Raw genomic sequence first — 13,406 nt, 5'->3', positions numbered from 1 at the left:
CCTTACTCACTGTATCTCCTTACTTACTGTACCTCTTTACTCACTGTACTTCTACTCGTTATACCTCCATTCTCACTGTACTCTGTATTCATTGTACCTCCGTTCTCAATGTACTCAATACTCCCTAAACTCCTTACTGTACCTTACTCACTGTATCTCCTTCTTCACTAACCTCTTTACTCACTGTTTCTTCTTACTCGCTGTATACTCTTACTCATTGTGCCTCCTTACTCACTGTACTTCTGCTTATTGTACCTCCATTCACACTATACTCTGCACTTATTGTACCTCCATTCTCACTGTACTCTGTATTCATACCTCCATAATCACTGTAGTCCTTACTTATTGTTCTCATACTCATTGTACCTCCATGGTCACTCTACCGATTGCCATGCATTAAGGTAGCATAGTAGAAGGACTTGAATGCACTAACGGGCCTCACTGTGTCACCCCGGCTGTGGCTAGCTGACGGAGACGTCCTCGCGCTACGCCCGCAAGATCTCAGGCACCACGGCTCTGCAGGAGGCCCTGAAGGAGAAGCAGCAACACATTGAGCAGCTGCTGGCAGAGCGTGACCTGGAGCGGGCCGAGGTGGCCAAGGCCACCAGCCACATCTGCGAGGTGGAGAAGGAGCTGAGCACACTAAAGGCCCAGCATGCACAGGTGCTGTCTGCAGTGGCGTCGTTTTCCACCACTCAAGCCACACATCTGCATGGGGACCCCCCTGTTGGCCACAAACAGTCACTACACTGAGTATTAAATAAATGCATTGCTTATTTAGGAGATGCTGAAGCAGCACTGACGACCGTGCAGTGTAGAATGCCACAGTACTGACGGCTGTGCAATGAAGTGTGCCACAGTACTGATGGTCATACAGAGTAGGGTGCTGCAGCACTGACGACCGTGCAGTGTAGAATGCCACAGTACTGACGGCTGTGCAATGAAGTGTGCCACAGTACTGATGGTCATACAGAGTAGGGTGCTGCAGCACTGACGACCGTGCAGTGTAGAATGCCACAGTACTGACGGCTGTGCAATGAAGTGTGCCACAGTACTGATGGTCATACAGAGTAGGGTGCTGCAGCACTGACGACCGTGCAGTGTAGAATGCCACAGTACTGATGGCTGTGCAATGAAGGCTGCCACAGTACTGATGGTCATACAGAGTAGGGTGCTGCAGCACTGACAGCCATGCAGTGTAGGGTGCTGCAGCACTGACGACCGTGCAGTGTAGAATGCCAGAGTACTGACGGCTGTGCAATGAAGGGTGCCACAGTACTGCTGATGGTTCTGCTAATCAGCTAGATAGCAATGACATTCTAACTCTACTGACTAGCTGTTTATTTAGTTTTTGAAATACCAGAGGGGTGGCAGGGTGGGCGGAGGGGCCTTGAAGTCATTTTTTGAGTGGGGCCCCAGAAATAACAGACCCGTGATTGGTTGTCTGCCACACCGTCCACGTGTCCATGGAGAGAAGGCTCAGACATACAGCCTACCTACACTGCCCATTATGCCATAAAATCTATTACCACAGTGTGGAGACTGTACTGTGTACCTGAAAACCCAAATTCATACATCTTAAAGTGTGCAAGAGCTGTCTGAATGCTTCACCCGCTAAGCATAGCGACAGTGCTAACTCCCTGTCTTTCATTTCTGAGTGCAGTATGCAGCAGAGGCTGAGAGCAATTTGCAGCAGGTTCGAGCCCAACTGGCCAGCACCCAGAAGGACAAAGTAGAACTGGCCAATCAGCTGGAGGAGGAGAAGAGGTGCATGATGGGATTGGACCGCAGGATTACTTTTTACAGCTGATAGTGTGGAGCTTATACATTTTAACTGATTTTAGAAACAAAAACATTCTTTTGATTTGAGGTGCTGTCAGACATCTGTGCTCAAATATTTGCTATACATGTGCTAAGAAGGTGTTTTACTGATCTCTGCTGGCTACTCTGTGTTACTGCAGGAAAGTGGAAGATCTTCAGTTCCGCGTTGAGGAAGAATCGATCACCAAAGGAGATCTAGAGGTATGTAGATGCAATTTCACACAACAGCACCCTCCCTTGAGCTCAGTATAATCTGAACAGAAACATACTCTTTCAGTAGCTGATTTGTATGAATTATTTTGATATATAATCTCTTTTGTATGTTTTGGATACACCATGTGACATAAACAAGTGAGTCTTTATTTCACTATATGAAAGAGAAATGGACTCTTTCTGGCATAACACGCACTAAAACATTTTGATTGGCCGCCCAAGTCTGCGTAGAACAGGTTTGGCAGTGAGAAAAAGGCTGTTGATGGTTCTGAACACAAGGATTTTCCCCAAATATTGTAAGCCTCTTGGAAGAAGAAGAAGGAAGCAGAGAATGGAGAAGCTCAACCCACATTAGACACCTTTTCATTAGAGACCTTCCTTGGAGTAGTGTTACAGTGTATCTCTTTATTATGGTTATAATATTGCAGCTCCTTATGATAATAAAGCCCCTTAAAATAGTACCATAGTACAGCTGCTTGAATTATTGTAGTAATACAGCACATTATAATAGTATTATAATACAGGCCCTTAGTTCAATCTCTTCTGATAGAAAAGTACAGCTCCTTATAATTGTGTTAAAGTATAATTCCTTATGATAGTTTAATACTACAGCTCCATATAATAGTAATAGCATAATAGCATAATGATTGCTATAATATAATTATAGTATGATGCTTCTATAGTAGTATAGTGCCTTGTTCAGCATGTTGGTTTCTGTCATTTTCTCTATCTTTCCCGGAAGAATATCGGTTTCCTCGAGGTATCTGCGCGACCCTGCCTGTCTGTCCTCCTGTACAGCTGTCTCTCTCGCTCTCTCTTTCTCTCTCTCTGTCTCTCTATCTGTCTCTCTCTCGCTCTCTCTCTCCCGCAGACTCAGACGCAGTTGGAGCATGCCCGTATTCGGCAGCTCGAACACAGTCTACTGTTAGAAATTTCCAAAGTGGAATCGCTTCAGAATGAATTAGACCAGAAGAGGGTAACCATGAAAAAGAGAAATGTCCCCCTGCCCCCCCCCCTCCCCTGCTGCTGCTCTGGGGGGCTTTTCACTGCTTGCTTGGGGCTGCCTCACGCTGGTTTGCAGGGGTCTCCAACCTTCACGGTTCACGTCAGCTTCCGAAGCCTCCAGCTAAGCAACCTTCATAGACATAGCCCTCAATATCCAGTGTCAACTGTTTAAATGTTATACACTGTAAGTATAAGCAACCTTTATAGACATAGCCCTCAATATCCAGTGTCAACTGTTTAAATGTTATACACTGTAAGTATAAGCAACCTTTATAGACATAGCACCCAAAGTCTAGTATCCTGCTGTTTAATTAAATGTCATACACTATAAGCAAGCCAGTTAGTCCTATGGCACGGTGAACGTTGGAGGTCTGGGTCCCGCAGCTACCTCCCCTCTACCCTGCCCTCCCCTCTGTGGCAGAGTGACACTGTTCAGTCAGCAGTGACGACACTATAACCCAAACTCCCAAAGTCAGTCTGTGTCTGTTTCTCCGCATTCCTCTGCTATTCCTCTGCTATTCCTCTGCTATTCCTCTGGGTCCAGCAGCAGATTCACATTTAGCGCTTTCACATGCCCCATGAGCCAGGGTGACGCCCTACAGGTGCCTTCTGGTTATTTGCATCCAGTGTTTTCTGCTGCCTGTTCCATAATTGTAAAGGGATCTATCATTGCAGGATATAATGTGAATGCATTTTAACAAGCTTTTGAAATTTAGGACTGATCTGGTACCTGAATATATGATGTAATATGCATAGTACAGTATTCATGCACACATGCAGCATGGGAGGACGAGAGCTTAAGAACACTTAGTCTACATTTTTAATGACTGAACATTCAGAACTTTTTAAATAGCGAATGGTGTCTGAACCAGGACTGGACCCCGGTGACAAAACATAAACCCACTTCCCTAAGCAGTGTTAAGCTGTAACCAGTGTAAGGGCCTTTGTTGATAAGTGACTGATGCCTGTAGCTGTACAGTGTTTGCAGTTGATGATTATCAGGCTGAGGAACGTCTCTTTTTGGTGTATCTGTAAGCTCTGCTGTCTGCCAACAGGGACCAGGCAGGCGTGTTGGGGTGCCCTTGAGGTTGGGTAAGAGGCTACAGGTGAAAGAGGATCACTAACTCCATCCGGGCTGTGCTCGTTCACACTCTTACTGCTCTACCCTCTGAATGCAGTGTCACACGCGTCTGACGCAGGCAGATTACAGCCAGTGCTGTTACGTAACTGCTCATGTGGAACATCCTTCATGTTGCTGTGAAACATGCAGAGGGTTATCCTGGGTAGTACAGTCCGCATGGTGAACAAACCTCCTTCCTCCCTACTCGGTGGGCTATATTTCCACTTATGTAACATAGTGTTTCACTCAATAACACCGGCCCTGAGCGTGCACTTTTGGGGGGGGGGGCGTCCCATGTCCTCCTGCCTGCTCCATGCCGATGGGCCTCTTGGAATGTCCTGCCTGCCTGCTGCTTCCTCTGAGCTGACCTCACTTCCTGGGGGTTTGCTCAGCTTTCTGGGTTGGGACTCCTCTCTTCCTTTACTGTCCTGAAAATACGGGGTTCCTCCATTCCTCTCTAGGTCTGCGGGCCCAAAATCCGGCCTTCCAGAATCATCCTTCACGCTCGTGCAGAAGGCATGAAGAGAAAATGGGCTGATGCTTTCGATCTTGCCCTGCATGTCCGGGGTAATTTTAAGGGAGGTGTGTTTGTATGGCCCCCAGCCTGGGCTGGAGTAATGTCCCCTGGCCCCTGTGTCCACAGCAAACCACAGTGGAGGAGAAGAGCCGGATCATGCAGCTGGAGGAGGAGCTGACGCTGCGCCGGGCGGAGATCCAGGAGCTACAGGCGAGGCTGGGAAGCCCAAGTCTGGTGGAGGGCGCGGACCCCGGCTCCGGACTCCACACAGAGGCTCTTCTGCTGCGGGAGCAGCTCATGACAGCTGGCCGCGAGCATCATAAGGAGAGCAGCCAGCTGCGGGAGAAGTATGAAGCAGCCCAGAGCGCTAGCAAGCGGGAGGTGGAGCGGCTGAGGGCCACCATGGACAAGCAAACTCAGGAGATCAGCGACCTGCGGCAGAAGCTGCAACAGGCCACACTGGAGAACATGGAGATGATGGACAGCTGGAAGTCCAAGCTGGACACCTTAGTGAATGAACACCAGCGCTCCCTGGAGGACCTCAAGCTGTCCCTGACCACAGATGGGGCCAAGGCAGGCCTAGACAAAGACCTGCTGGAGCTGCGCACGGCCCTGGAAAGCCTCAGGATGGAACATCAGCTAGAGGTGGAGAACCTGAAGGCCAAGCATGACATCGAGGCGGCCGTGCTGGCCAAAGAGAAAGAGGACCAGCGGACGCGGCTGCAAGAGCAGCAGAGAGAGTTGGAGGAGAGCAGCGAGAGCTGCAGGAGCCACGCGGAGGCACAGGCACTGCAGCACGCCCTGGAGGCGAAGGAGGCCGCCGAGAAGCTGCAGATGGCAGAGCTCCGGCTCTGCGAGATGGAGAAGCTGTGCGAGGACTTTAAGGAGCAGGGCCGGGCCCACGACCTGCTGAAGGAGCAACTGACCCTGGCCGAGAAGAAGATGGTGGACTACGAGGCTCTGCAGAAAGCGGAGGCCCAGAGCCGGGCGGAAGTCCAGAACCTGGAGGAGAAGCTGAGGGTGATGGAGAACCATCTGCAGGCCATGGAGGAGAAACCTCAGGATGCCAACGTGAGTGATGAGATGGGCAGCTTGCTCTGTGCTGAACCTGAGCTGGCAGTTTTTTATAGACTCTTTCCGGCAGCTATTGTGAAAAAAGCTGCAGAAGTGTTTTCCCATTCAGCAGTATGTGTAAGATCTGTTTGAAATCTGCTTGCCTCCTAGATGATAGAAGATAACAATGTCTCTGAAGAGAAGATCAAATTAAGGCAGGATATGGATGGTAAGGTGAAGCTGCTGCTTTCTGCTCCCACTGTTTGTTGTGGTCACTCTGCTGGGACACTCCTCTGTGTTTCCTCAGACACCCTGGAGATGCTGGCAAAGAGGGACAAAGACGTGCTGATGCTGTCGGCACAGGTGGAGGCATTCCGATCACAGATAGCCGGTGTGTGACCCCATCTGTGCCAGTGTGTGTGTATGCCCCCTGTCTGTGCCAGTGTGTGTATGCCCCCTGTCTGTGCCTGTTAATGTGTGTACCCCCGTCTGTGCCAGTGTGTGTATGCCCCCTGTCTGTGGCTGTGTATGTGTATGCCCCCTGTTTGTGCCAGTGTGTGCCCCCTGTCTGTGGCTGTGTATGTGTGTGCCCCCTGTTTGTGCCAGTGTGTGCCCCCTGTCTGTGGCTGTGTATGTGTGTGCCCCCTGTTTGTGCCAGTGTGTGCCCCCTGTCTGTGTCAGTGTGGCTGTGTATGTGTGTGCCCCCTGTCTGTGTCAGTGTGGCTGTGTATGTGTGTGCCCCCTGTTTGTGCCAGTGTGTGCCCCCTGTCTGTGGCTGTGTATGTGTGTGCCCCCTGTTTGTGCCAGTGTGTGCCCCCTGTCTGTGTCAGTGTGGCTGTGTATGTGTGTGCCCCCTGTCTGTGTCAGTGTGGCTGTGTATGTGTGTGCCCCCTGTCTGTGTCAGTGTGGCTGTGTATGTGTGTGCCCCCTGTTTGTGCCAGTGTGTGCCCCCTGTCTGTGGCTGTGTATGTGTGTGCCCCCTGTTTGTGCCAGTGTGTGCCCCCTGTCTGTGTCAGTGTGGCTGTGTATGTGTGTGCCCCCTGTCTGTGTCAGTGTGGCTGTGTATGTGTGTGCCCCCTGTCTGTGTCAGTGTGGCTGTGTATGTGTGTGCCCCCTGTCTGTGTCAGTGTGGCTGTGTATGTGTGTGCCCCCTGTCTGTGTCAGTGTGGCTGTGTATGTGTGTGCCCCCTTGTCTGTGCCAGTGTGTGTGCCCCTATGTCTGTGGCTGTGTATGTGTGCCCCCCTGTCTGTGCCAGTGTGTGTGCCCCTCTTTTGTGCCAGTGTGTGTGCCCCCCTGTCTGTGCCAGTGTGTGTGCCCCCCATCTGTGCCCCCCGCTTCGCTTTGCCTTGACTGGCTCTGCAATCAGTCTCTGTTTAGGGACATATGCTGCAACTTATTTATACGTTATTTTGGAGAAACAAATCCTAGGATTTTATATACATAAATGTACAGATTTACATAGCTGTGAAATAGATAGTAAATCTCACTTACCTGTGAGTAATTATAAGGGCAAGCAGCATAAGAAATATTTCAAACACCTTGTTTATTTGCATTATTTACATACCCGTATTTGATAGTCTACAAATGAGGCAGTCTCACCCAAACCCTAAAGGTTCTGGGAAAAGGCCAGGATGCATCACGGCCATTGTTGGTCCCTCAGGCTTGGAGTCCAAGGTCCGATCGGGGGAGAAGAAGGCCGACGCTCTCCTGCGGGACAAGCAGCGTCTGGAGGCCGACCTGGAGTCCCTGACCAAGAAATCCCATGATGCCTCTGGGCAGCTGGTCCTCATCAGCCAGGAGCTCCTGAAGAAGGAAAGGTTAGATGTGGCTCACAAGTTAGATAAGTTGTTTGGATGAAGTCATGTGACCTCATTCACAATGGCTGCCTTTTGGTTAAGGTGTGATGTCCTGCAGGGTAGCTTTTGGAGGTTTACACTGTAGCTTGTTGTGTCACAATTCCAGACAAGCAAAAGTTAAATGACAGAAGAGCTGTGCTCATATTTGTATATATTATCAGTTTTCACGTAGTCACTCTTTGCTAAACTAGGCTGAGAAATTTTTAGCTGTAATTCAAATTCCTTAAGATAAGCAAAAATACAGCAACAGTCCGGTGGAGACGTTCAGATCACAGTTACAGGCCTTAATGATCTTTTAATGAGCCGTTTTGTAGTCTAACAGTGTGACAAGCCGACACATATCAAGTGCTTTCTTTTTGCATCTGTAGGTTTTCACGCTGTAATACCTTTGTGAAGAATAATGACCTGTAGGAAGATGTCCACATATCAGATAACATTTTAGGTAGCTTGAGTACAAGCGCGGTGTGTTGGTGTCGCCAACAATTATCCCCACAAAGAGGTTGGAAGAAGGATAGATGAGTGCACTGTGATAGACCTAAGTCACAGCTGATATTATGTACATATATATGTATTATATGTACGTGAGTGATTTTTTATGTTAGCTGGAAAATGTTTAGATACTGTCAATGTGAAGGGTTGATTTAACTAAGCCATGGCAGGCAGCCATTATAGAATTCTAATTAATTTCCTGGCAGAGGATTAATTTAATAAACTCTCATGAATGATTTTACTTAACTAAGTGGCATCAGTTTGGCCGGCAGTAATCGGGCGTCTTGCTATGGCTGTCTGCCTGACGTTAGCGCCCCCTAGTGGTGACTCAGTGTTCCAGTTCGCGGTCGGTATCGACTCGTTTCACTCAAGCCAGGTCAGTTAAACTGACAACAGTTAGACTGATTAATATGCTTAGTGTGATTTCTGGCTGGGCTGGAATGACAGTCCGCCTCAGAAATCACTCCTTGTCTGCGCTGTCTTATTGGAGATAATCGCAGTATTCAGTCAGCCAGTATCTTGAAACATCAGAGTGACTCTGGGTGTGCTCATGTGAATTCACTCCTGGCCGCTCTCCAGTGCGGACTGGGAAAACAATTACAGCTATGTTTAGCTATGATTAGCTAGGGTTAAAGTAAAATTATAGGGGTTTTGAATTGCCACATAGTAATCACCCCTTACTGTAACAATACTGCTGGCAATTTCTGAGAAAGTCTTTATATACTTTTTATATAGTTTTAAATGCTCTGTATTTACTCTTTATACTTGCTGGTTTCTTAGGCTGCAGAGGAAACACTCTGCTTCAAAATATTATCAAGACATCATATTCACTGTATCCCCGTGGTTATTTTATAGTCACCCCTTCACATTCCCGATGTGAGCTATTCCCCTGTATATACAAAGTTACTACTGTATGCACTGGGAGCACTACGTTTTGGACCTGTTACTAATAATACAAAATTACAGACATTGAAAAGTTTAAAGGTTACTTTAAACTCGAGATTCCATGGTCACAAAGATGGCTAACATGAGAGTTAGGAAAAGACACATAGGGATCAATAAGAAGGCCAAGAAATATTATGTATCACCAGTATTTATATATTACATAATTGTATGTGATCCGAATTGTTTTCAGTATCGTTTTTGGCATACGGATCATCAACAAGTTTCTCTGTTCTTTCAAGGTCTGAAATGATTCTTCTTTAATTGTTTACACCCAACAGGCGAAAAACCAAAACTGTGAACGTCAAATTCTTGAATGTGAAGGATTTTCACTGTATTTTCAAGTTCTACAGTTAGCATAGATGTTGGGCCGGTCAATCCTATAAGATTCTGAGGGGCGTTGACTAGCTAACCAATTTTTCTTGCACATGGCATAAGGCTGGGCGAAACAGATGATATATTGACTTGTATAAAATTTAAATGATAAGAAACTTTGATTAATTGTCAGTCGTTTGATAGCATACATCAGCCTTTGACATCACAAAAGGGAAATTGGCAATGAACAAGGTAGAAAAGACTTTGCTTGTTCACAGTCATCAGGTGATACAAATTTCACAACTTTATAAATACTCTGACTCCTTAAACCTTGTCCCAACAATCAGCAGCTGTGGGCTCCTCTAAGCAGGTGCCTAGCACTCTGAACATTAAAATAATCGATGACCTCTAAGGAGGGAAAGGCTATAAGAAGATAGCAGAACAGGTAGCTGTTTCCTCAGTCCCTAACATAATTAAGAAATGGCAGTTAACAGGAATGGTGAAGGATCTGGGAGACAAAGAAAACTTTGGAGAGAACTTCTTGTACGATTGCTTGAAGAGCAAATAAAAACCACATTTAACTGGAAAAACTTTGGAGTGGTGGGGCCTTGTTCCACTGTGTAGTGACACCTGCACATGCTGAAGGGTTCTGCGTGGCCCTCAGTCCCCTGGCCTAAACATCATTGAAAATCTGTGCATGCAAGACGGCCCAAGAATCTCACTTTTGCAAGGAAAAATGCCCCGCATAAGAATTTAAGTACTCTTAGCTGGCTGCAGAAAGCATTTATAAGCTATGATACTTCCCAAAGAGTGCCCAAACTTGTGTTTTATTTGCCCATTTCTTTTTTTGTTATTTTGAAACTGTAAAAGATGGAAAATATAAAACCAGTTTAGCTTAAAATATTACAAGTACGTGTCATCTTTAACTTTATGCCTTTTGGAAATCAGGTCATGTCTTACTTGCTTAGCTAGTCACAGAAATTTTTACCACGTGTGCCCAGACTTTTGCTTGCCACTGTAATTATTGATATCGACTGTGATTCAGACCTCCGAGACAAAGTGAAACTGGCTTGCTTACACTCCTAGAAGCACTCACGCCCCCTGCAGCATCAGCACAGAACAGCTACATTATGTAGGGTGCCAACTTAGCCAGCTGATTTCGCTTTGTCTTGGATGGTGAGCACAGTGGAACTGACCTAGGGTGCTGTATGAGTTTTGACGGGCCCTGCGTGGATGTCTAGGTTAATGGTCACCAGGGTGTCTTGTCTTTGTCCAATCAGGAGCCTGAATGAGCTGAGGGTCTTGCTGCTGGACTCCCCTCGACACTCGCCAGGCCTGGACCGCGACCTGAACCGTGAGGTGCACAAGGCCGAGTGGAAGGTGAAAGAGCAGAAGCTGCAGGACGATATCAAGTCTCTGCGGGAGAAGCTTCTACTCCTGGTAAGACTCATGGGGGAGGTCAAAGGCTAACAATCATGAAGAATCATGCAGAGGTCATGGGCACCTCAGTGAGCCAAGCTCCTGTGTGCATGGAAATGCCTACAACAGAAACATTGACACTTAGTTACACCTAGAGAGCACGATGTCCACGCTGGCGAAGTGTGAACCTGTTGGGCGTCACCCTGGGATTCTACTCCTCTTGATTTCCATGTGGTGTTTCTCCTCCAGTTTAGGTGATAATTTAACACACATAATACAGATAATCAAGCCCTTCAGTAATATCTCAGTATTGGAGCCAGCTTAGCTGACTCAACATAGCTGACTTTAACACTGAGATGGTAGTGAAGGACCTGACTATCTATATCAGGTGTGTTAAGTTAGGGCTACACCTAAGCTCTGCAGGGTGGTAGACCTCCAGGAGTAGGGTTGGGCAGCCCTGCTTTACAGCAACACACCTTATGAACTGGAAATGACCAAAGCACCAAAACGCAAATTGAAACGGCCCTTGAAAACGTCCCACTACTGCTACGTTGGGTTGGTCATTACAGCCCCAAGGTGGCGTTCCACTCCAATTCTCAGCATTTTTCCTCCTCCAGCACTGTCTGGATGCTTGAAAATCTCACATCTCTACTCGGATCGCTTTGGCTTCAGGGTCGAGAGAGGTCCTCGCCAGACCACCGCCGGTACTCCATGATGGACCCTCCAGCAATGGATAGTGAGATGTTGCGGCTTCAGCAGAGGCTCCGGAGCACAGAGGACGTGCTGAGGAATGCCCTGGAGCACAACCAGAAAATGGACCAGCTAGTGGAGGCCATGCGCATCCGGCCTGAAAAGACCCAGGTACTGTAGCGTGGGGAGATGCTTGACCACACAGGGGTTGGTGTCAGCGTCCTGTAATCATTGCCGATCATCTCCTTTTCAAATTTTGCAGACACTTGCAAGTGAAAATTCTGCCAATGGGATACATGAAGAAGAAAAACCCGTCACACAAGAGGTAAGCAAGCGTATGTGGACCGTTGTTCATTTTTATGTTCTTTAATGAATTCCTTTGGAGGCTGTTGGGGTTGTTGTCATGAGGAACCTCTTTAAGTGTCTGTCATGCAAATATTTATGAATGTCTCCCATTTCACTTTCTAGGAGACTCACTGATGAAGAGGATTGGCAGCCCCCTGATTAATTTGGGACGTCTGGAAGTTCAGTATCACAAAGTAACAAAAAAGAGGCAGCCTGGTTCGTTTTCACAGTGGGGGGGGGGGGGGGGGGAGACATGATGCCAAAACCATGATTTCTCAACAGGCTGCTCCTGAAGAATCATCCAGCAGATACCTTAATGACGTGGAGGTGACATCCATAGTGCCACTAACTGCTGATATAACTCTCGGACTACCTCCAGTACAAAAGCCGGCGTCAAAGAGTCGATTCTCTTGTATAGAATTGAATTGGAATCTACAGTACATTTCTGGAATGGGTTCTGTAGACCTTTTGGACTTTTTTGGTGATAGTTGAAGTTAATTAAACATCCTCTTGATGATTAATTGGCCGGTGATACATTTAGGTGAAATGACCAGCGTTGTCTACTTTGGAGAACGTTATTTCCAGTCAAGCTCCACACTATATATGATGATTGGACAGAAAGGCTGCTGGATTCAGTTGATTCTTATTTCATGAGTATTTGCATATTAATTAAAGCTCAATGGTTAATTTAACCCAACCAAATCAGTCCAGCTGTGTTAGTGGAATAGCACTGATTGCAGAGGTGGAAACCAAGATTTGGTTTCTACTAACCAGTTGAGTGCTTACTATCACAGATACTCAACTGGTTGGTTGAAACAAAATCCTGGTCTGGATTTTTACTCTTTGGACTTGAACTTTCCACCTCTGACTGATTGCCTTTAGCCCCTTCTCAACGTTCTTAACTGAACTTCTCCACAAACCAAACCATATAGTGTTTTTATCCATAGAAATGAAAGGAACTGGTTTGGCGGACGACTTTATTTAAGCGCCAGTATTAAGATATTTATAAAAAATATGAAAAATTGTCACCAACCTTCATTGCCAATGGGCCGGATGACATTCTAGCCTTCAGCTAGGCTAATTCTCTGCTGTTTGAGCTAAACCTGCAGCTCAGAGGACCACCTTCATTTCATCTGTACCTGCTAATCGTTGAGTACGTCACACATTCAGTCTTCCAAAATTGTTTATGTCCATTTTCACTCCAATGAATTGCCATTGCTTAGAACAGTGTTTACTGGCAGTGGCTGAGTACTTTTGGTCTGTTGCAACAGTTTTGGGTCATATTTTAAGGGCAAAAAATGTTAGGCTGACCCTAATCAGCTTCAATGAATTTAGAATTTGTCAGTTATATTCAAACAAGCTTAATGCCACTTTTCTGCTGTAATCCTCTATAACTCTGTAACTAAATCGTTTTTGGGACTTTCAAGACATTAAATATTAACAATATGGGCAACGGAACTGTTTTGACACTTTTTTGCCAGGATATAATTAAACGATCTGTGATTTTGGTAAAACATGGATACACAGCAGAAAATGTTACAGAACTTTTTCCGTCAACAAAGTGACTGAGCAGACTTTTCTCCCTTTAAGGTAGGTACAGGTAGGTGACATGGTGACAGC

At 46.7% G+C, this 13,406-nt stretch overlaps 1 protein-coding gene across 3 annotated transcripts in view; it reads left to right on the top strand.

Annotated features, from left to right (window-relative positions):
• Positions 1–13,239, top strand: part of clip2 (CAP-GLY domain containing linker protein 2) — a 31,421-nt gene extending 18,182 nt beyond the window's left edge. Inside the window, exons 6-17 of one of the 3 annotated variants that reach the window (XM_023833139.2) lie at positions 466–663; positions 1,664–1,767; positions 1,962–2,022; positions 4,095–4,145; positions 4,803–5,747; positions 5,901–5,958; positions 6,037–6,120; positions 7,391–7,547; positions 10,613–10,772; positions 11,424–11,612; positions 11,704–11,766; positions 11,910–13,239. In XM_023833139.2, the coding sequence (XP_023688907.2) occupies positions 466–663; positions 1,664–1,767; positions 1,962–2,022; positions 4,095–4,145; positions 4,803–5,747; positions 5,901–5,958; positions 6,037–6,120; positions 7,391–7,547; positions 10,613–10,772; positions 11,424–11,612; positions 11,704–11,766; positions 11,910–11,921 (2,082 nt within the window). In that variant the 3' untranslated portion in view covers positions 11,922–13,239. Of the gene's footprint in view, positions 1–465; positions 664–1,663; positions 1,768–1,961; positions 2,023–2,905; positions 3,011–4,094; positions 4,146–4,802; positions 5,748–5,900; positions 5,959–6,036; positions 6,121–7,390; positions 7,548–10,612; positions 10,773–11,423; positions 11,613–11,703; positions 11,767–11,909 lie in introns of all 3 variants that reach the window. The other 2 variants (XM_023833138.2, XM_023833140.2) reach the window with 2 other exon arrangements.
• Positions 13,240–13,406: the final 167 nt, after the last annotated feature.

The sequence above is a fragment of the Paramormyrops kingsleyae genome, chromosome 6 (genome assembly GCF_048594095.1).
Source record: "Paramormyrops kingsleyae isolate MSU_618 chromosome 6, PKINGS_0.4, whole genome shotgun sequence".
Lineage (NCBI taxonomy): Eukaryota > Metazoa > Chordata > Actinopteri > Osteoglossiformes > Mormyridae > Paramormyrops > Paramormyrops kingsleyae.
Note: the sequence above shows the minus strand (reverse complement) of the source record. Positions and strands in the feature narration are given on the sequence as shown.